The following is a 24,024-nucleotide window of genomic DNA, read 5'->3' on the forward strand; positions in this document are numbered from 1 at the left end:
GGTCATTGATCATGAAAGTCATATTTTAGCTAAAAGTACACTTAGGTACCTTCACGCATAAAGGGAGAAGTGAGATCAAAACTGGACTACTCCTATGCTTGAAACAATGCTGTTTTAAGTCACTCTCTGGAAGACAGATTTTGTTTTACTTGTAATGAATCTCCATCTCCATAAGAGAAAGTTCACAAACTATCTTAATGGAGGAAGCGACCACAAAAAGTGCACCAGCATTCTCCTGCTACTTTGCTATCACACCTATATGAACAAATGAAAGTTAAGCCTCTTAAATACTAAAATATTTAAGACAACTGTTGGTATCCTAGAATTATAGTCATACAGAGCAGTTTAGGTTGGCAGGAACCTTAAAGACTAACCCACCTTCCGTGGTTAAGGACACCTTACTAAGCATCTTCCCTGTGAGGACAGGCTTCAGCCTAGAGAAGAGAAGGCTCTGGAGAGACATTAGAGCACCTTCCAGTACGTAAAGGTAGCTAAAAGGGAGCTGGAGAGGGACTTCTATAAGGGCATGTAATGACTGGACAAGAGATAACAGCTTTAAGCTGACAGAAGGTAGGTTTACACTGGATGTTAGGAAAAAGTCATTGTGAGGATGGTGAGGCAGTAGAACAGGTTGGCCAGAGAAGTTGTGGATTCTTTAAGTTTTTTTAACTATCTAACACTTCGAAAATAAGCATTCCAGTGATACTCTGACAATAGAGTTCCTTTTTCCTGTAATAATAAGGCTAGAGGAAGCCTTTCATCTCTGAAAAACACATCTCATTCCTGAGAGATGTAAGGTCCCCTCTGTATGTAAGCACAAAAGTACCTTTGTGCTCCACAAGAACATTATTGCCACTGCTACAAGGCCTGATGCTCATATTGTGAAATGTCCCAGTCTTGACCTGTAAAGCTCATTGTTTGAGTTTGTTACGTCAGCCAGAGGTTAGTGCCAGGTATCTGGTGTGAAACCCACTTTAAACATAGCACAGGAAACAGCAAATACCTTGAAGATATGAAAGGAACTGAAAACAGAGGATTCAGTAAATCAAACAACTCAACTGTTAAGTGATGGTCAGCGCTATATGCTAGAGGGCTGTTTCTACCTCAAGTAGCAGCAGCTGAGCAAGGGAAAAATATCCAAAAATCAGAAGGTTGCACACTGCCATTCGGGGAAGTAGTGCTCTTCCTGCAGTGCAGAGCGCTTAGAACAGGAACAGAAAACAACAACCATGAACTTGAAAAAGGATAGAAATCTGCTATTGGAAACTGGAGAGAATTGTCAGAATTGGAAAATGGGGGAGTAGAAGAAACAATGTGCCCAGTAAATTCTGCCTTCCCTCACTGAAGACCTCTTGAGCCTGATCACTTCAGCCAAAGTCCATCAAGCATCACAGCTATCACTGCTAACTATACATCTCCAACTTCATGGTATGACACTTCCAGGAAATTAAAGAAGCCATTAAAACCTCTTTTGAATGTTCAGCAGGAGCAGGTATCTAAAATTACAGAGTTTGCTCATTGCATACTCATTTGTAATGACAGCATTTTTTGTACGAAAAAAGGAAAATAAAAAAACCAACCCAGTAAAGCCTTGGTTTAAAATTTAAAGCTGATTCAATTTAATGTTTTTTAATTCCCCCCATATATATAAATATACAATGACATTCAGTTTCAACAGTTTCCAAATACAGAAAAAGATTTGGCCAGCTATTCAGAAAACAAAAACAAGGGAGCAAGAGGCAACTTGCCACAACTCTTCTGCCCACAGCAATAACCAGAAAAAAAATGACTTTCTGAGGGAAGCAGAAGAATGTAAGTTTACCATGGCACTTATAAAGGTCATGTGTTTTTGCAACAGTACATCTGTATGCCAGACTGGTCAAACCCTTGAGCAATCCCACATCATGTTGGAGAAGATGAATCGAAAAACCTTTCCCAAGAAAGACATTATGAAACAACAGCTAATAGGTTACCCGGACCTCACAGGTAAATGGTGTCTCTGGCAGGACTAAGGGATTACAGGCAAAAGGACAACGATCCTGATTAAAATTCCCATCACTGGACAATCATGAAGGGGGAAGCCAGCTCTGGAGTTAGAGGAAAGAACACGATCACATGACACCACCTGTATCTACTCACTTTGGTATGTACTTGGACAGGATTAAGTATGCAAAAATCAAGTAGAAAAATAAAGCACATCCCGAGTAGACTGAAAAAACAATGACAGAAAACAGATTCAAAAGCCTCAAAACAAAAAAGTCAAATGGACACTGAACAATCACCTGTAGTACATTCTTCCCATGCTTTTAAGAAGAAATAAAGTGATTCCATCCACTTCATGAAGTTTTGTTTATAGGGTTTAAACATATAATAGTGTTAAACATTATTCAATCACACACATTCACCTGAAATAAGTTATCAAATATTCAGGGATGATGCTCAATCAAAAAAGAAAAACCTCATACAATAATAAAATAAAAATAGTAAATGCAACTTGTCATTTTATTCCTGCACATTTCTGTTGTTTTCAGTCTGATGAATTTGAAGCATCTCTTGATAGCCATTTCCAGTTCAAGGTCTCACTGAAAATAGTTGTTTACAGGTATATTTGCACTGTTACATAAATATTTTTAAAGCATGTGACTGCATATATCCAAATACACCAATTTCTACACAAAATTCCAAGGTAAGAATTTTACCATTTCTTCACCACAACTTTTAGAGATCATTTGAAGACTTAAGTGCTAATCTGGTAAAGACTGTGTAAAAGGAAAGCATTATTCCCATCCAAGAAATAAAAATAATAATAAACTTCCATATCCCCTAACAAATAAAAACAGTAACAAAAAACAATTCACATACCCCAACAATCCTTTTCATTGCATCCAGCTTTGCAGAATCTTTACTGCTTTCCAACATTTGTTTTAGGTCTTCATTCCTGTGGTAAAAATACAGTAAAGCATCAATTAGAAAAACTAAAAAATCAAACCAGAATACCTTTTTGTAGGCTTGCATCAGCTCAGCAACTTATGGTGAAGCACTACTCCCTCTTGCCCACTTTTAATTCTTTTTTACTCTGTATAATGAAGTGTTTAGCAAAAGAATGTAACAGATTCTAAAAACAACGTAAGACCATGCAACTTCAATCTGCTGTTAAGTGAACCTGTCTCGAAGGCTGAAATCCTAAAGCACAAGAAGAGCTTAGTTCAAATCAACAACTCATTCACTTCTCCCTTGTCCTCCAGAGAGGGCCAGATGTAACAACTAGAAGTTGGCGTGTTTGTGTTAAAATATAATATCAGCTTATGTAAGTCACTGAAAAATCCAAACTTCAGTATGCTCTGAATTTCACTAAGAATCACGGATATAACCTTGTGCTCCTACCTGCCTTTCTGGACTGCAATTTGCTATCCTCTATGCTAAGGATTAAAAGCCTCAGATCTGAAGTACGTTCTACCAGTTGTAGGACTAAGACAGCTTGATGATTAGACACATACAGTGTCCAATCACTTTTAAGAGCTGAAATAAAATTCTCTCACAAAAATATCAAGTTAATAAGAATGTTCTCTTGTAGATACAGCTTTTTATTAGCTGTCACTAATAAGAAACCTCATCCTGCTCGGCTTTTTAGAAGTAAACAGATCACAGTCTAACTGCACTTATAGAGTATGAAGGTTTACAAAAAAAGATTCTTTGAAGAAACAGCTTTTTTGTAACATCTAGATTGCCTGATTTACTGAAAGATAAAAGTAGATAGAAACTTGAGACACCTGAAATATTCTGAAGAACTCTGAAGACTTTCCAAGTTCAAACCCTGTGAACTTTCAAACAAGTGAAAGGCAACACAGTGGGTAGACCATAGTGGGACACCAGATGCCCACAAAGCCATTCTTTCTCTCCCTTCCTGAAGCAAGATGGGGGTGATAGAATAGGATGTAAAAAACCTCATGTGTCAAGATAAAGACAGTTTAATAAAGCAAAAGCAAAGGCTGCATGCAGAGGGAAAAGAAAACAAAACATTTATTCTCTACTTCACATCAGCAAGCAATGTCCAGCCACTTCCCCAGGAGGCAGGGTTTTAGTAGACTTAGCAGTTGCTCTGGAAGACCAATAAGAAAGAAGAAGAAAGAACGCCCACCCATTTTCCTTGTTCTTCACTTTTATTGATGACCAGTCATCATATGGTATGGAATATCCCCTTGGTCTGCCTGGACCATGAGTCCTGGCCACACATCCTTCAAGGTTTTGCCCAACTCCAGGCTGGTAGGGAAGGGGGATATTGGAGAGGCAGTCTTGACTCCTGTGTGAGCGCTGCTCAGCAACAGCAACAACACTGGTGTGTTACCAACATCGTTCTCACTACAAATACAAAGCACAGCATGATGAAGACTGCTGCAAGGGAAAATAATTCCATCTCAGCCAGATCAAATATATCCAGACACGATTTTAAAAGTGAATGCAGAGCCTGGATATATATTGATTTATCACTGCTCTCATAATTTCATATGAGAAGGTGTAAGCCAAAGCTGGAATTAGTTACAAAGAGAAAAAATATTGTCATTCATTTGGTCATAAACCCTTTAGTGTTTTTCCTACTTGCAAGGGACAGAATCACTCTAAAAGAAATTTCCTCATACTTTCAGAACCAGTACTGCATCTGCTTTGTGCCTCCCCACAAGAAATCCACATTGCCCACATTCCAGTACACATCCATGTAAGAACTGCAACCAGATGGAAAAAAACCCCCAAAAACAAAACAATCAACACATTTCCTACTAAGCTAAGGTATCCTAAAATTTAGGATAACTACATGCAACTTACAATTTAAGTCTAATTCCTTTTTCAAATCTAAGTGTTTAATGAAATAATTGGAGCAATCTATTACAGATTCCCTATACTGTCAATGTTGGCTTCACTTGACAGCCTAATATTTAATGATTCTCTTAAAAAAAAAAAAAAAAGGAAAAAAAAAGGAAACATTCCATTTCCTTGCCTGCTTTAGTACCACTTCACAAATATCACTGGTAACTCCCTATTTTGTCTGCATCACACTCAAAGGTTTTTACCATCTTTAGCTACTCATGGACTATGTTCAAAGATCTATAAGGTCAGTCTTCTATTTGTTACATTTGTTTGATTCTGTATTTGGTCATTTAAAACGTATGTCCCATTCAATTTTGTCCTGCAGTTTTGCATACTGCTCCCATCAGCTTAGTAAGTCTATAGCTGGACACCTTCCTCAAAGGCAAATTGTAGCACACAAGGTACCTTCTTGTAACACCACTCAAGGTTGATAGATCTGTTAAAAATAACTAATGCTGTGATGCCATATGTGTTTTCCTATTATCCACATTCCCGTTCCAGGATAAAGTCACACCTTTCTCTAGATTAAACTCTACATTTTTTGATTTGACTCGAAGATGCTTGTATTCACCTCTACATCACCACACTTCTTTTAGTCACTCTATATTTTCCCCTCAGATCCATATCCTTATTTTTTATATCAGAAATAAAGTATTTGTTGGTTTGAGGCTATACATAAAATATCATTAATAATTTGGGCTTTTTACCTTTTAATCCATCTGTATAGTTCCATTTCCTACGTTTTAGGAAGAGTAGCTTTGATTTAATTTTTGGCAGCTCTCGTTATTCCCATCACTCTTGGCCACAGGAACAGCTGATTTTGCTGACCATTCCTACTCAGCTATTCCTCATAGGATACCAAGTAAGTCTCAGGTTTTTTTGATCAGCTTGTAGTACTTTGCCTGACACTTTGCTCTAGCTGGATACAGAAACTCAGAAACCTCCAATTCCTTTTGCTTAAGTCATAATTCTTCCCTGTGCGGGAATCTGTACAACATGGTAAGAAAAGTTACACAGCAAAAAGACAAGACTTGATTCAAAAAGTTGTTTTTAGTCCTATGCTCCTGGTTCCAGTTTCCTACTGTTGTTGCAAAATGTGAAATTTGTAAAAATTTTCTTAAGAAAGGATGTTCTTTGATGTTTCACCTTTGTATACTTTCAAGCCTAATCAACAACAAATGAGATTCAATCTATGAAATGGATAGCAGCTAACAAGTGAGTTCACAGCGAGGTCTTTGTGTTAGAAAGACTAACTACTTGACTGTAGAATTGCCTTGTTAACGTTTAGGGCTTGATATGTTTCAATGATCTCAGACCCCAGCTGAGGCTAGCAAAGCCTGGGAAGAAGGACACACCCCTGAGGGCAGACCAAGAATGCAAATTTGATGGGCCACAAAAACATTCTGCAGGACCACCAAGACAAAGAGTAAACTAATAAAGACAACTCAGCAATAGTGTGGAATCAGCTCCAACTGGATAAAAGGCAATTCTGGCAGGGAGAGACTATGACCACAGCCCACTGATTTAAAAAATCACTGACCCAGAACAAGAGAAAGGCTGAGCATGTGAACCAGTTATCATGAGAAGTGAGAAATTCATTAACCAATAGAAAGTAGAATACTAATCAACAAACAAACAAAGAAGAATATGTCAACAAAGCGGAAAATGTAGAAATAATAATTTGAGTTTGAGGATGAAGTAGCAAAAATGGAGGAAGTTACACACAACAAGATCCAAGTACATGCTGAAGACTGTCTCCCAGAATGTAACAAACAACAAGAAAAAGGTGAATTTAAGATGTAAAGACAGAAGAATGTTTATTGATGAGCTCTACTTCTAAATGCTTATAGAAAACATTCTATCATACACTTCAAATGAAAACATTTTGAACTGTTAGCTGGGAAGATATAAACCACAGAAATTTATATATGAAGATCTGTTTTCAACCAATCTTATTTCCATATGAGAAAAGTGGCAGGGGAAAACATAAAGGAAAAAAAAATTAGAAATTAAACAACAGTTCTTGATGAATCAATTTGGAAATCAATTGTTACTTGAATAGATGGTTTGTTTGGTTTTTTAAATATCTTTTCTAACAAATAATAATCCAGGATTAGCAAATATTAGATACTTACAGAGTAAAATATTGCTCCATACATCCATCTTGATCACCAGCAGCAGCAAGCCTTTTTTCTTCCACAGTTAGATATGGTTTCAGTGTAACACCAAAGTTTTTCCCTTTAAGAGCAGACTTAATAGTGCAAGACACCTCAATTATTTTGCCCAGCATTGTGGAGTTTTGTTCCATTCTTTAAAGTGAAGTATGTAAAAAAACCAATTAAAAAAATCACTGAACTCAACCAAGGTTTCCTGCCTAGAGTGAGGACTACTCTAAAAAAAAAGAAAATCTTACAAAGTAACAGGATATGCACTCCCTTGCTGTTTTAACTTCCAGAAACAAATACCATATGCAAATTCCAAAGGTCATTTCCCTCCAAAAACAACTCTTATCAGAGCCTCAATGAACAATGGGAAAAGCAAATGCATTTCAGTACTTTGTAATATAATTTACTGTACAGTACAAGTATTTTCATATTCTGATCATTAAGAAGTTTTAAGGAAATTTCAATCTTTTAATAAAAATCCTCTAAATAGAAATAAATGTAAACATAAATGTATGCTTTGCAGTCACACTAGGGTTCATGTTTCTATACTCATTAGTTATGCTGAGGTGACAGTTCCTCAATACACAATCCTAGACAAATACTTTCTTTATCACTTACTTTCACTTGCCAGGGGCTCAGGAAAATGCAAGCAACCCTCAGCTGCATCAATACCTTTGCCTCTACCTGTGAAAACTTTGAGAGACTTTATACTTACAGAGCTAGGTACACATTATAGATGATTGAAATATAAACTTTATTACTTCAGGAGCAACACCAGGTTTAAATAAACCTAATCTGATAGTTGACAAATTATGTGGAACTATACGAAGCACGAAAGTAATGGTCCCAACAACAGCAGATGAAAAAAGACCAAACTTTTGGCAGAGTATCGATATATAGTCTCAGCCGTTTTCCCTAGCAGTAGGAAGAGTTAAAATCACTCTCCAAGAGTGATTAAAAGACAAACCCCAGAAAAACAGGAAGATTCCCACTTATCTGCCCAATGATGTATTCTAAGAACCCTATGAGACTTCCCTTGAGTGCCCAAGCTATAATCTAGTGTCTTAACATCTACTTCAATATAGGCCTACTGTTCTCAAAAGTTGCAAGCTGAAAGCACTGCTATAGACAACAATTAGAAATATTATACTCATATGAAATATTAAGTATGTGCTATGAAATATGATCTTTAGTACTTGTATAACATCTACCATAAAAGGCAACAAGTCAATTATTAATGTATTAAAAAATCAGTTCCCAGCTGCCTTTGTAATCTTTAGCACCACAGGCTTGCATTCCTAAGTATTACAATTTGAAAGTTAAAGTAGTATAAATTAGAAATGCAAACTCATCACCTAACTTTCACAGCAGGAATCACACATGACAGATTTGCAATGACACAACATGACGGACATCATAAAACACATCCAAAATATGTTCTCCTTGAAACATTGGTTGAATGTTAAGCAGAAGTAGTTGGTTTCTAACTTTCTTCTATGTTTTTATATTTTTTACTTGTAGCATTTAAGATATACACTATTTTTTCTTTCTACATGAAAATACTGCTTTCCTCATACCTTCGTACCATTTATAGACACAATAAGGGTATGAGTATCGTAGGACCAGTGACAGACCTACCAGTTTGGACTCAACTTATAGGTGTTTCTACCAGAAAGAAACAAAAACCACCAGCTAATCTTTTCTAGTTCTCATGCTCTTTCTTGTGGCCTCTATTCTTCTGCCATTAAAAAAGGAATAAGCCACGTCTTTACAACTGCCCCAAAATAAAAGAGTATGGTGGGTGTAGTGGTGTGGTAAGTATATGGAGTGTAAGGAACAAAAAAAAGGACAAAAAACAACCTTAGATCTTGACAGTCACAAGATTATGCTTTAAAAGCCTGGCATCCTATGCCAGAAAACACTTTGATCACCTTACTCTGCATGTTGATTATGGCAAAGAAGCATCCAAAAGAAAAATTCTGAATATGCCATACTAATGTCAGCAGACACTTGGTCACTAAAACTGGCATCTTGCTGAGATTAAGCCTAAGATCACAGATTCCAATGCACAATATTACCCACTTCTACAGAAAAATAAAGGTAGGCATAACTGTATATCACTGAGGTTTAAACAGCTATGTCAGCAATAAATCTGGGCCTCTGTCTCAGTTATTTTGCCTTCCCATAGGAACTATGACAAACTTGCAGTTATACTAAAATATTAATCCAGAATCTGTGGCATTTGTCACTGCATTGCCATGTTCCTAAGAACTATTACTAAGCAAACACTTGCTCCACTCTGGTAAAATACACATTTATTTTCTATCGGTTTTAGCAACACTGTAAGATTAAATCCACAGATTTTCAAGTTTTGCTACAGTTTTGACATGCCAGTTACTCACAAAAGTCACCCACTAATCATGAGCCTTCATAGTAATTAAGCAGAAGATTCATGAGTATCAAAACTGCAACTGAAGCCCAACTAGCAATGCAACAATAACCTCGGGAACAGCTGTAATCCCCTCAAGGAAAGGACAGTGAATTCTAAACAAACAAACCCTGGTGAGACAGAAGATCTTCACATACAAATATAGCACTATAGCACTGTAAGGAAAAAATTAGGAAGTGGTAAACAAATCCACCACTGGGGAAGAAGAAAGCTTCACCAGTTTTGATATTATGGAATAAAGCTCTTATAGAACAGAAGCTACAGAAGTCTCATTGCATTGAGTTTTAACAATGCATTTCTTGTTTCAAGTTTTCCACCCACTGTATAACTTCAGTTACACAGTACCAATTGCACTGTTCTTGCATTCAAGAGACTTCAGTTGGAAGGACATACTTTTAGCCAGAGCAAAATAATTTTTGTTTTTTTGGCCTTCAATATGAAATTCAAAATACTGTGGATGTTACCAAGTTTGAAGCAGAAAATACATATTTACAGAGCAGTGTAACCTTTACTCTTGCCACCTAAGCAGCAATGAAATCCTAGGGAACATCCCACATTTCCTGAAAAAATTAATTTTTTTTTCTTGACATTTTACTGGTACTGCAAATTGCTTAAAATAAATTGGTTTATTCTAGGTCATACTATTGTGTAAACTGTAAACAAGTTTGAATTTAACATTTAAAGAGGAACTGCAAATTAATTTCAGACCCATAAAACACAGAAGCTTAACTGGTAGCAAATATATGCTGCAATTTGAGTTAATTTTGTTGATTTAGTGTTTTCTTCTAGTAGGAAAGTCAGAAATCTGAGTTTCACTGTGTTGTGGTCTATGCTATAAACTGTTTGAACGACATCTTGTGGTGCTGTTCAGTACTACCATTCTTTTCCATTATAGCATTTACTTCTAATTCACAACACAGAATTCAACTACTACTTCAAGAAAGCCTTGAATCATATGGCTATGAGTGTAGCTGTTCTATGGTTTAAAGAGAAATCGAGGTAAGAATTTACTTCTTTTTCAGCCACCCCTGATTTTTCAATCTGAAAAAGAAGCACATTATGCAAAAAGCAAACTAAATAGTTTTAAAGGATAGACTAGAGATGTGAGGGAAACCAGGATGATTGTAGTATCCTGTAAGGGTGAGAGTCACAGAGAACAAAACCAGTTATAGTCTGATCAGAAGCATAATTTAACTAGTTTAATTGTTAACTTTGCCACTAATTTCTCAAAGCACTTGCAATCTGGATGTTTAGTTACACTCTTTCTGTCCCATTGAGGAAACAGGAAAGTGTAAAGTTAAAAATTAAATAAAGCATCTCCCAGTTCTCTGTTGTGAATGGATACAACCTGAGCAACACTTGAGCAACTCAGTGCATCAACACCTGTTAAGTTGCTGCTACCACCATCATCAATGCAGATATGTAAACTATCTATATTTCAAAAGCTCTAACCAGATTGCAGCTAGTATAACAAAGCAGTTTGAAATCCCTTCTGGGTCAGACTGTGATTTGAGCTAACATTATCTGTTGTCAGTACAGTAGTTAAAGATACTTTCACCCAGCAACAAGAAATGTTGTCTGAAAGGATGAAAAGATTCAGTCTTGCAACTGCACTGCATATAACCATTTCTGATAGTACTCACACCACCAATATGGCAGGAAAACTCCAGAGAGAAATCTTCCTCAGTGGAAGACAGTTTTCTGAAGGCTGAAAGAATGTAATCAGAAGTGGTGCTGCCACTTAAATGGCTGAGTCAACTTACAGCCTTTCTTGAGGCTAGTGCTCAGAATTTGCAGACATTTATAGATCTCTTTGCAGCCTTTGATAGTTGTGAAGGGATTATAAGTGAGAAACAGTATCACAGAATAATCTCGGCTGGAAGGGACCCACAAGGATCATTGAGTCCAACCCCTAGTGTTTCCAGCTTTCCCAAAAATATTGAGAAAAGGCTTCTTTGAAAGATACCACCACAGAGGTGGTGTTGCCAGAACCTACTCAGTGCTAGTATATTTACATATATGTCCAGGTTTCGGAAACACTGTTTAACAGCATTACAAGGCTGCTCATCTTCTGGCAGAACGTGAAAACCATTCTAGCTTCCTCCAAGTACCAAAACTATCAAGGGGTGGCACAAACAAGAACAGCCTTCAAAAAAAGCAGAACTAAAACTGTGGAATTTCAGCCTTGTAAGACCTGTAGATATGTCTATTTAATACCATTCAGGATGCAGATCAAAGCAAATGTCTAACACAAATAAATGACAATGCAGTAAATATGCAGAAACCACACTGAAGACCTTAAAACTGTAAAACTTGCCTTTTGGAGCAAATAAAAAAGCCACAAAAATATAGTGACTGCATTACAGAGAGCCACAGCAAATCAACAATTCATTGTTTGCATCCTCATATGTGCCAAGCGCATGGCAATAAGAACATATTCACTGTGTGGCACTTCCCATCAGATCTGACAGATTTCAGTTGGACAAATGTTCTGCAATAGCATGCCCACATTTGTACACTGCATTTAGCTCCTATTCTTGTACTGACTAGAGGGTTCAGATTTCATCTTGTAGACTTATCAGTTCATCCAAATCACTCATCTTTGCTGGGTTATACATCCTACCAAAACTGGCATACAACCATATTGGTGGGCACAGGGCCATTGTAACAGATGGAGAAAGAAAGTAGTTTTGCCAGTGAGATAGTGCATGCATCAAGTTTGAATATTAGAGCTGGAGTCTCCTCCAAGAATTTCACAAACAGCAATCTATGTACAATCTCTCCATGACTGGTTGAACAGAATATGCCAAGACAAAACGAGATCAATTTAAGACTACAAGAACACCACTGGCAGCTGTTGAAAGCAAGTTTTTAGCTCCAATGGGTTTGGAAAAGTCTTCTGCACAGAGAACTGGGGAATGAGTATCTTAATGAAATCACCACCTTCAGCTCTCTGCAAAACAGGCTTGCAAATCTCTGCAAAGAAAAATGAGTTTGCAGCACTGCTGAGTTTTCTGACGAATGGCTCAACAAAACATGTAAGCCAGACCTGCAACAAAAAAAATCTAATAAATTACAAACGTATTTTGCTTGGCAGAAATAGTTTAAAGATGCAAATGAGTAAAGTTGAAAATATGTGCTATAAATTTTGCCATCTGCTTCAATACTGCACTTAGCAATTGACATCTACTGATGTTACTCCTATGGTTCACCTCTTGTTACATTTTATCAGCTAAAGCAAAAACTAGTTTTATTGCTGAAATTGTACCACTTCCAAGTACCAAATATTATTATATTCTAATTTTACATGCGGTAAGTTTTGTTTAAAATGCAATTAGTATAGATGAAAATCCTCTGTCCACCTGCAATTAGATGTAGGCAGTTATAGCTATAACCAAATACATGCAATTAACAGGGATTCTGTGTTTCTAAGTAGCTCTCCAGGTACTCTTACATGTTGGAAGGTGGTTAGAATTTTCATTCCTCCACTCAGAGCAATAATAATGTAATAAAGCACAATGTAACTATAAAAATATTCTATTAACTCAGGTAATGTGAATCACATAATATTTCTCTACACTAAACAGGAGATTTTGAGATTCCAGCTAGGCAGTGTTTACTGCATGGAGTCCATCAATCTAGAACTAGGAGAAATAGCTTGAGGCCCATATGCTGGATTCAGATTGTACGAAGATTCACATAACGTATCAGCTCTTACAAATTTTCTGCTGAAAATTTCTGTTATGGACAGAGACTTCTCTGGAGACTGTTTCCATTACTCTGGGGACCAGAATCTGAGCCTTTCTCTACTTTTTGAAACATGTGAGACATGGGAATATCTAGAATATTTCAGTTCACAGACAAGTGTGAAACGGCCAATTTGGACACACAAATACATTCTTAAAACATAAATACACAATTTTTATAAAGGAATACCATACATGTCATTTCATGTGACAAGTGTGAAAGAGGAAGAGAGGAAAGAGAGCAAAAGGCATCTCCAGTCATGCAACAGGGCCCTTTTCACACAAGAAGGTTGAGATTGATTCATCTCAGGTATGTAAGATCTTTCAATTATTTAGTTATTGAGATGCTTAACAGAATGAACACAAAAAATTCCATACTCCGAACACCAGATCTACTTCATTCATCTAAATAACCAAAAGGCTTTAACAGCACTACATACCAAAACCACAAGTTCTATTTTGCCTCTTTAGTGAGGATTGAATACACAAGAAAAAGCTAGCACCAGTGTAATACATTTGTTATGAAATCTCTTATTCAAGAACAGTTTTAGTTTAGTAAGCACCAGTAAGAAATCAGTTCCTGATATACACGTTGTAATACTACAGAGAGATTAGAAAACCCTCCTCCCTACCGCCTCTCTTTTGTCCTGAACATGTAGTCATCTCACAGAAGCAGACCAAAATTTTATTTTTATGTTTGCTATTTTCTTTCACTGCAGTGGATACATACAGTGTATTATGCAATGAGAAACGATGCTTGCACATGGCGCGTGCAACATAATGCAACTTGCTTATATTAAGATAAAAGATCATTAAATAAACAGTTATTTTTAATAATCTTCTAAGAGTAAAACTTTGCATTTTGTCAGGATAAAGATGTTACCAGGTCAGAAATTTTGATCAACTAAGATATCTTCAATACCAATGGCACATATTTGAACCAAGCTACAACACAAGCATGTACCAAAAATACTATGTTCAGTAATTTATTTGAAATTACATTTTTAATTGAAAGTTAGTGGACAGATCATTGAATGCTAAAGGTAAAAAACACAGCTTTAGCAGGAGAATGACACATAGGCTTTTACACCAAGGGATGTTCAGAGCTTTTAGACAATATGAACTTCAGCAGAGTAGTCCAACTGAAATGTGAGTAAAAAACCAGGACAAATAATTTATATTAGACCAACTTTGGATTTCAGATTTAAGTGTACCAATACTGATTTGTGCCTCTGTGTGGGCTCCTAAGGATCAGGATCAAAAACAACTCATCCTAACAACTTCATTATTTTCTTAACCATTTTGGCCTACTTCTTCATGACAAACAGGGGAAAACGAAGATAAAAGACTGGAACTTTTTCAATGAAGTGCTTACAATACTATCTTGGTACTTATACATCAACTACATTATATTATTCTGATTGACTGGCAACAGGCAAGCACGGGGCTCTGATCTAACATCACTGCACTAATGTTCTGGGCCATAAACTATATATGTATCCCTCTGCTGACAGGGAGTATTTCTTGTATCATCAGTAGACCCAAGGAAGAATTCCACTTCCTCAGCAACAAAAAAGTTTGCCAAGCACTGAAAAAACACAATAATATCAGATATGTGTACTTCAGCAATAATGAGAGACAATCTAGAGAGATCAGCAAACAACCTTTAAAAAACTCTAACAGTAATTTTCATTTAACCCTAAATGCACACATTCATGCAAAAGATGTAAGGACACATCTTGCACTTCCCTGTATTCTCTTGTATTGCCTTGTGCTGAGCAGGTTTCGCACTATTACTAGAGTGAACTATTAGAAATACAATGTATATGCTTGATGAATACTGCGTTTTCCAACTAGAGTGCCACACAGCCGGCTTTTCTAACAATAACCCTCACTTGCAGTCCAGTGGGTTTTTCACACTACACAAATCACCCTCCCTGTACAGCATCTGCTCCTCTACTACCCAATCCTCAACTACTCAGAGCTTAACCACGCAAGTGCTAAGCTGAAGTGAACTGCGTTAAGTGAATTGTGGATAACACCCTATTTCAGCAAGAATTTGCTTGTCAGCTACAAAACACCACAGACAGCAATGTCTGTTTTTCTCTCAAGTCATTCCTTTAGAGAATTACATTCCTGTAAGGGTAAGAGCAAGTCTAGAGGAGCAATTAATTAATTTGGCACGCTCACATAGCACAAGCTGCTGGTTCTTCCATATACATGTAGAAAACATCTCAGGACCACAGAGCTGTATTTCCCTAAGATCACTGGGGAGCCTCGGGTAGAATCACTTACTTCAGCTTCTGCATTTAATAAAACAGAGAACCATACTGTATCTGCAAAACAGTCCGATGTTTATGAGTTACTTAGAAAATTATGGCCATGTTCAATGAACAGGATACCCTCCACACCGTGGTAAAAAGAAAGTAGCAAAATAATAGTTTGGAAATAAAGTGCCAAGTTGTTTCTACGGAAGGGGATAAGGAAAGAAGGGTGCAAACAATGTAAATCAGCTAAAACACACAGATCTGCAGAAGCACATTTATACTAGAGCAGAGAAAATTTGAACTGGAATCAAAAAGTGAAGTATTTAGCAAAATAGAAAGGGAAAAAGAAATAAGACTCATCTGGCAAACTGAGGAGGCCCATCAGCTACTGTCTTATAGAGCTAAGCATTAAGAGTGTCTGCAGGTTCATGTTTTCGTGATTTACTCTGCTGTGGCTCACAAATAAACACATCAGTCGAGGTTTCCAGAGCATAGATGTTCTCTTTGTGCAGAACAATCAAACTGAAGACGTAGCAATTGATTTTCTAATGTACATGAGACCTTAAGTTTATGGTGCTTTTTATTGGTTGCTCTTGGAATAGATTTCCAATTTGTTGTAGAATACAATTCCAGCTTAGCAAACCTTTTGATCCTTTCATTTGGACATTCTTCCTCTCCAATCCACTTTTACTTTAAGGAGCTGAAAGCTTTCTGTACCAGTGCACTTGGCTGGGTTTTTTTTACCTTCTCCATTTCCTCATTTTGACTTCCGACCAAGAGACTGTTAACACTGTTAACACCCACTTCGAGCTGGCCACCTCGCACTGATCCACTACATTTCCAGCCATAACTATCACAAACACTTCTTTTTACAAACACTTTTTTTACATATACACATTTGAAGGCAAAATTAGGACAATTCCACCGCGGTTAGCTACCGAAACAGAGGAGAATCGATAAGCAGTTTTTCGAACAAACCAAAAGAAACACTTTACAGATAACCCACTATCTATGCACACTTTAAGCGCAAGCAAGCGAACTTTTCCGCGGAGTCACGACAGGAGTCAAGCGGGAGGCCCGGCTTCCCGGCCAGGGCCAGGGGAACTGTCCCTGCCCGTGGGATGCCCCGCCAGCCCAGCGCCGCCCGCCCGCGAGCCCCCTTACTTCTTGGTGTCGCTGCTGAAGAGCCCGAAGGCCGCAGGAGCCGAGGGGGTCACAGTGGGAGCCACCTCCTGCGCCAGCTCGGGCGCCGCCTCTCCGCCCTGCTCGCTGTAAGTGAGCCCGTTGCCGGACATGGTGGTGCCCCTGCTGAAGCCGCTGCTCGCCCGCCCCGCCAAAGTTTCCGTGGCGGCACCCGCGGCGCTGCCGGCCCGGCGCTCTCCCCGGAAGCCGGGCGGTCACGCGGCGGGGGGCGGGGCGGCCCGTCCCGGACGTGCGGCCGGAGCCGCGGCCGCGGGGCCGGGGGAAGGGCCGGGGGAAGGGCCGGGGGAAGGGCCGGGGGAAGGGCCGGGGGAAGGGCCGGGGGAAGGGCCGGGGGAAGGGCCGGGGGAAGGGAAGAGCCGGGCGGCGCCGCCGCGCCTCGACCTGCTCGGCCTCTGCCGGGCCCTTAACAGGCAAAGCTTGGCCTAGAGCGTCGGCTCGTTTGCGGCTTCTAGGGACCGTGTTACGAATGCCAGTACTTCACGCTGACGGTAGAAGCAAGCTGCTTACATATGCGGCGCCAGAAGTTTAAAAGGATAGTTAGAAGTCTTCTGAGGGAAGTTTCTCCTAATTCCTTTTTACAATTCTGTTTTCCTACGTCCATCTTTCCTATCTCCTTTAGTTCTTCAGGAATAATCTGGGTTCATTAGAGCAGCCTTCAGTCCATCTCCTGACATATGCTAGTGGAGTGCAACCTTTTCCTCCTTAGAATGGAACTGATTTCCAAAAGGTTACCTGTTCACAATCAATACTTTTTATCTTGCAGAGAAGAAAAAAAAAGGCAGGGGAGGGGAGTCTCATATTTCTCTGAAGCAGTTTTTTACTTGCTTGCTTTTCAGCAACTTGTACTTTTCTGATTGAAACTGAGGCATTAGCAAGCAAATTTTTTTTAAATTTATATTTTTATTTAATCCTTTTTATAAAAGGATTTACCAGTAAAGAATTTGTTAAGAGTGTGGAGCTGCTGTAAAGGTAGCTGTTCCTGAATACCTGCTTTCTACAGGTGCCAATTTTAAATTTTTTTATGATCCCTGACAGCTTTTTTTTCCTGTGTAGCACTGTTTTTCGAAAGTCATGGTTTAGATTGCGAAAGTGCCAGTGTGAATATTCTTGACTATCTCCATTTTGCCTATTGGTTTTTCAGACTTCTATTATTGTTCTGCCTTTTGCATTGTTTACAGTAGCAGTCATCATAGTTTTCTTCCCCTGTAGAGAGAAATACCTTATTATTACTACCATAAACCGTCACAGGAAATATTGGTACTCATCCTGTGATTTGATTTGAGGCAGACACATCTCAGTCATACAGAGCCAGAGAGAATTCTACATTCTGATTTTTAAAGCATCAAAGACCAGAGTAGGCTTGTGGAGAATTTGATTTGAACCAGACAAAAATGGACACCCACTTCTCTCTACAGAAGGATCTGAGAATTCCTGTCAGCAGTCCTTAGAAATTGTCTCTGTTTTTCAGACCGTGCCTATTTATTTCAAATTGTAACAGAGACAGCACTTGAACTTTGACTCCAAACATGGTTTTGTTTACATGAAGAGGTTGCTAGCTATGTCTTGTATTCGTGTGCCAGGCACATAGAGTGTAGGAAGGGGTAATCTCTAGGAGGCCAAGTCAACAGTATGTAAGGTAGATCTATTCTAGTTTCACTTAAGACTGTCTACTTGTTCTCTCAGGCAAGAGGTTGCTTCTTTGTGTAGATTCATAAAATAAGGCTTTATTAGCAGTAAAAGCTCCTTAAGTATAATAAACTAGGGATTTTTTTTACCATGTATATCTACTACGTAGTATTTACTATATGTACTATTTAAGTATTCTTAGAGTGAATGGAAAAATAAAACAATAGAGTTGTAGTATTTGCCAGAGTAATTCATGGGAGTACAAATGGCAAAAGTAAGACAAATGGCTATTGAAGTGGAAGAACATGGGACTGTGATATGAAAAGAGAAGGAAATAGTAACAGTAATGCAGAGCTTCACTTAAATATTACCTGAAGATTTACTAAGTGTAATTGAAAATTCCTATCAGGAATGTTAGCTATGAGCTTTTGCTATCAGTTCTTGATCTAGTTTTGGCTTGAAATACGCCACAACTGTTCAATGAATAGCCTTTTCCTGTGTAAATTATGTCTTCAAAATCACCCTGCAGTGATAAGGAACTTGCACATTGAATTTATACCTGTATGCAATTATGTCAAAATTACAGAATCATGGAACACTAATTACTCCAGATCTAAATTCTCCACTTACATTAATTGGTTACAGCATTATATATTTCAAAGTTTTGTACAGCATAAGAAAATTAACAGACAGGGCTTGAAAGAGAGAACATAGAAGGCTTTTGCTTCTCAGTTTTCCACTTAGCTTTTTTTTCTGAAACTATTTCACCTCCTTTATTCATACCATCTTTACAAATCCACTTACCTAGTTTCTGGTACTTACATGGTTTCTTACTTTTCACTCACACAGAAGCTAACAACTATACAATATGTGGAGACATGCAAGCATGTACACATATAAGCATGGACACAGCGTTTAGAAGTTAGTTGCACTGAGAAATAATTTCTAAGGCTCAGTGGAAAAGAGGATGTATTTTTATGGATAAATACATAAGCATTTTCATCAAAAGTCATGCATACGTATGCTTTTGAGGGGAAAGAATTTACATTGCTCTACTAATTTTGTAGTTCCAACAAACATTAACTTTTCTAGGCTTTCTGAAACATTTACACAAGATACTTCGCAGTGTTTTTTACAAAGTTATATATATTTGTGGCCACTGGACTGCCAGATGCTTATTGTGTGCCCTCTTGTGGCTCAGATTACTGGTATGTTATTTGTCATGAAAAGGACATGAGATGTATTGAAAATTATTTTTTAATTGTTGTTTGTCTCAGAATTCAAGTTCTGTATAAGAGAAATATCAAGCTACTAAAAGCTTTGCTCATATTCTGTATGTTGCTAATAGACTCTCATGTATGGAAAATATACAGGTATTGCAGATTCTACACAAATGTCTAAGCGTATTGTCTTGTAAATGTAATTGATAAAGGGCAAGTAATGATACAATCCAAACTTCTTGTAATACGATTTTTCTTTCAGTAGTGCTCTAGAAACCTGATGCATAATAAGTTACTTTAAAATTAAGAACTCTTTCTCCAACTTGACATAATGGGTTATCAGTCTGAGGCGTGAACTCAGCTTCCAGTAGTCCTGAGCCTGAAAAACAATTTAATCTGCCTCCCTCCAAGTGAATCAAGATTTGTGACTGTAATGAAAGCAAATGAGGTTTTCCCAAAAGTACCAGTTCTCTATTCCTTCTTAGCAGGACTGGCTACCATGTCACAGAAGTTGAGTTCGCCTATCAACTCTTGAAATCAGGATACTTCAAATTATCTTTTATTATTTTTATTATACAACTCTTCTGTAAACTCTAAAATTATACAATATATATCTTATCTTCATCAGTTAATATTCCTTCAAATGATTATGAGGATTTTTGCTAAATGATGAATAGGAAAGTAGAAGGCAAAAAGCAAAAACAGAGCACAAAACAGAAACATTTGAAAAATAAAACAGTTCTTCAGTTGTAGAGTTCTTTTTAATTTCTTCAAGCATAAACATGCAAAATAGGTATTAGTAGAACTGGAAACAATATTAAGTATTACTTTTGGATAGAGAACATCTTGGAATTAAAAAGAGTGGGATTATATTAAAAAGTATTACAGAAATACAAATGTCTCCAATGGAATAAGTGCTGTGATACTCTCATACTGATATCAGACCTTTGGTGTGTTTGATGGTGATTAAAATCCATGTAAAATGGAAGGTGCACCAGTTTTCAAAACTTCCACTGTAATTAAAAATATTATTTGTTATTTTTCCATTGTTTAATCTTCCCATATATTTAAATATCATACCATCAAATATGATATCAAAGCAGGAAACCTAAATCAACTGCCAACCATTTCCCATTAGTCCCATGACAGAAATGTTCATAGACCTCAAATAATAGGATTAAAATGTTAAAAATTGTGTTCAGATGTTTATTGCATGACATCCTATATTTTAAAAACCCTACTCCTGAAGAATGAAAACATTTGGCCTTTTCTCAGATTTGTTTTAAGTAGGAGAAGAAATTCAGGATGTGGTAGATTCTCTCAAGTAACCCAGCTAGTGATAACTATGATTCTGAAGAAATCACCAGTTACAGATTCAGTCTTGATTGGCCTTTTCTATATAAATTCTAGGTTTCCCCTTAGATCTATTAGTGAAACAATGATAGCTTGTGTTTGCCAATTTATCTTCTCCTTTTCTTAATCTAGAGAAGCATGGAGTCTGCAGTTACAACAAAATATTTAACCAGTTTAAGTAAGGAAGCTGAAATAACTTTTTAAAACCTTGTGCCTAGATAAACAATTTGTACTGTAACATATCTGACTTAATTAGTGTTTTAGTTTGATAGTTACAGTTTGTAATGTACATTTATTTAAAGATCACTTTAATCTAGTTTAAAGACTTTAAGAAGAGGGTACATGGATGTGGTTTATGTGCTTATTATAACATCTCTTTTTTATTGTGCTGCCATTATCTAGATTCTCCACTGAGTTAGGCTGCTCTTGAAATACATGCCTTGACAGTTGGAATACTTCAAGTGTCTTACTGGATCCTGAGATTTTAAAGCAAGTCAAGCCAGACTTACTAAGGACTTCGACCTTGGTGTTGCTTGTGTAACCTCCTCCATGCTCTACCTTTAAGCTACACTAGTACAGGTAATATGTATTTGTGTTCATGTTTGATTTCTAAAGGTACTGCAAGTGAGTTGTTTGGCAGAAATAAAGAGATAAATAAAAAGAACAACAGGTTTATAAGATCTGCTCAAAGTGTTTCTGTATCTTCCAGTCATCTTAGATCTCTCCTAAAGAACCTCTATTCAGTTCTTGAGATTGAGATTGTAATTCAGTTTATTGCTGGATAAGCAGCAATTACAGTATGTGGAATAATAAAAAGAGAAAGGAGGCAATTTTGAGCAACTGGTCATAGGCAGAGAGGAGGCTAGTGTATTACAAGCACGCTGTAAGCGCATTGTGATTTTCTTGGCATGGAGTAAACCATGCATTAGTCCTGGTATACATTGCAGTGGTACCAGAATAGGTTTTACGGATATTGGATTAATAGATAATGTAGCATGCCCCTTTCCCCCATAGCTGGAGCACAATACCCTTCAAAAGTAACATCTTATTTCTACAGCATGCACCATGTGTGATGTCAAATGGAGGGGGAAAAAAAGCCAGAAAAGCACCTATTTAAGGAGATCACAGAATCAGAAAGCATCATCAGATTTAGGTATGGTTGGCAAGGGCCACCCTATGTCGTCTTGTCCAACCTCCTTACACAATCAGGTTTCCCTAGACCAACGGTACCTGGGAGTGTGTGCAGACAGCTTTTGAATAATCTCTTTTCTGGAGAAATAGACTCCATACCCTCTCTGGGAAATCTGTTCCAGTTCTCAGGCACCCTCACAGTAAAGAAGTTCTTCCTCATGTTCAAGTAGAATTTCTGTGTTCCAGTTTCTGCCCATTGCCTCTCGTTTTATTGTTTGGTGCCTCTGAAAAGAGCCTGGTCTACCCTCCTTACATCCTCCCTTCAGACACTTATGCATCAATAGATCCCCTCTCAGCCTTCTCCAGGCTAACCAAAACCATCTCCTTCTGCCTTTCCTAAAAACTGACGTGCTCCAGTCCCGCCATCTTTATAGCTTCTGCTGGACCAGCTCCAGGAGCTCCATGTCTCTGTTGTCCTGAGGAGCCCAGAACATCTGGAGTGCTGTATCCTCACCAGGGCTGAGTAGAGGGGCCAAATCACCATCCATGACCTGCTGGCAATGCTCTTCCTAATGCCCCCATGATACCATTGTCCTTCTTGGCCACCAGGACACACTGCTGACTCAGGGAGAGCTTCTTGTCCACCAGGACCTGCAGGTCCTTCTCCACAGAGCTGCTCCCCAGCAGGTCAGGCCCAGCCTGTGGTGATGCCTGGGGTAGTTCCTCCCCAGATGCAGGACCTTGTGTTTTCCTGTCATTAGAGATAGTATCAAAAGACTTGCTGAAGTTGAGGTAGACTATATTCACTACTTTCCCCTCATCTGTCCAGGTACTTGCCTCATTATAGAAAGTAATCAGGCTGAGCAAATGCGATTTCTCCTCGTTGATGACTCTTGATCACCTTTTTATCATCCATGTGGATAATGATGGTCTCCGGAATGAAGTGCTCCATTACTTTCCCAGGGATTGAGGTGAGACCGACTGGCTGGTAGTTTCCTAGGTCCTTCTTCTTGCCCCTTTTGAAGACCAGGGTGACATTTGCTTTCTTCCCATCCTCAGCACCTCTCCTGATCTCCATGACCTTTCAAAGATGGTCTCACAGTGGTGTCCACCAGGTCTTTCAGCATTCATGGATATGTCTGTGGACTTGTGGATGTTAAGTTTGACTCAATGGTCTCACCTAATCCTTCTCAACCAAAGAAAAGTCCATCTTTTTTTTCAAACCTTCTCCCTAATCTTCTGGGTTAGAGTTTCTAAGGGGCAGCCTTGGCAGTGAAGACTGTAGCAAAGAAGTTCAGTAATTCTACTTTTTATGGAACCTCTGTCACTGGGGTCCCTGTTCCATTCAGTAGCAGGCTCACATTATGCCTAATATTCCTTTTGTTACTGATTAATTGAGGTATCGGTGTATTTTAAAACAAAATATAAAGTGGAACATGGAATTAAGTAAGAGACAGCGGAAATTTGTTTTAGAAACTGGAAGGAGCAAAAAGGAAGAATGAAGTCTCAGAAAACTATGGTGGCTCTTTCAGGTGGTGATCACAGAAGATAAAATTCTTAACAAGATTGTAATAGAATTTGTGCAAGAAACATAGGATAGTCTCTTATTGGAGGAGAAACAAAGGGAGAAATTAAAGGCATAATGCTAGAAAATGGTTAGTCTTCACATTTTCCTAAGGATGAAATGCTTGCGTTACTTATTGTAACAGATTTTTTTAAATGTATGGTAATTTATAAATAGTTTCAAGAAAGAACATAATGAACTGGCTGAGAATAAGGTCTTTAAGCAATTGCTACACTCAAGTGCACTTGTATATTAAAGGGGTGAAAAGGTCAATAAATTATTTTCCTGGCAGACACCAGGCGTGAGAAAGTTGAAATAACATCTTGGAAATAACACTAGATACAAAGAAGATAATTTCAGACAAAGGGGGAAAAGAACCAAACAAACCAGCATTTTTTTTGCCAAACACTTCCCTTTCAGTCACATCTGAATAGCAG

General features: G+C 38.0%; 1 protein-coding gene across 1 annotated transcript in view; it reads right to left on the reverse strand.

Annotated features, from left to right (window-relative positions):
- AP3B1 (adaptor related protein complex 3 subunit beta 1) overlaps positions 1 to 16,873 on the reverse strand; it is a 153,460-nt gene extending 136,587 nt beyond the window's left edge. The window contains exons 1-2 of the mRNA XM_059492504.1: positions 16,655 to 16,873; positions 2,863 to 2,938 (exon numbers count right to left, since the gene is read on the reverse strand). Of these exons, the coding sequence (XP_059348487.1) occupies positions 2,863 to 2,938; positions 16,655 to 16,785 (207 nt within the window). The 5' untranslated portion in view covers positions 16,786 to 16,873. The remainder of the gene's footprint in view (positions 1 to 2,862; positions 2,939 to 16,654) is intronic.
- Positions 16,874 to 24,024: the final 7,151 nt, after the last annotated feature.

Source organism: Ammospiza nelsoni, chromosome Z (assembly GCF_027579445.1).
Source record: "Ammospiza nelsoni isolate bAmmNel1 chromosome Z, bAmmNel1.pri, whole genome shotgun sequence".
Classification (NCBI taxonomy): Eukaryota; Metazoa; Chordata; class Aves; order Passeriformes; family Passerellidae; genus Ammospiza; species Ammospiza nelsoni.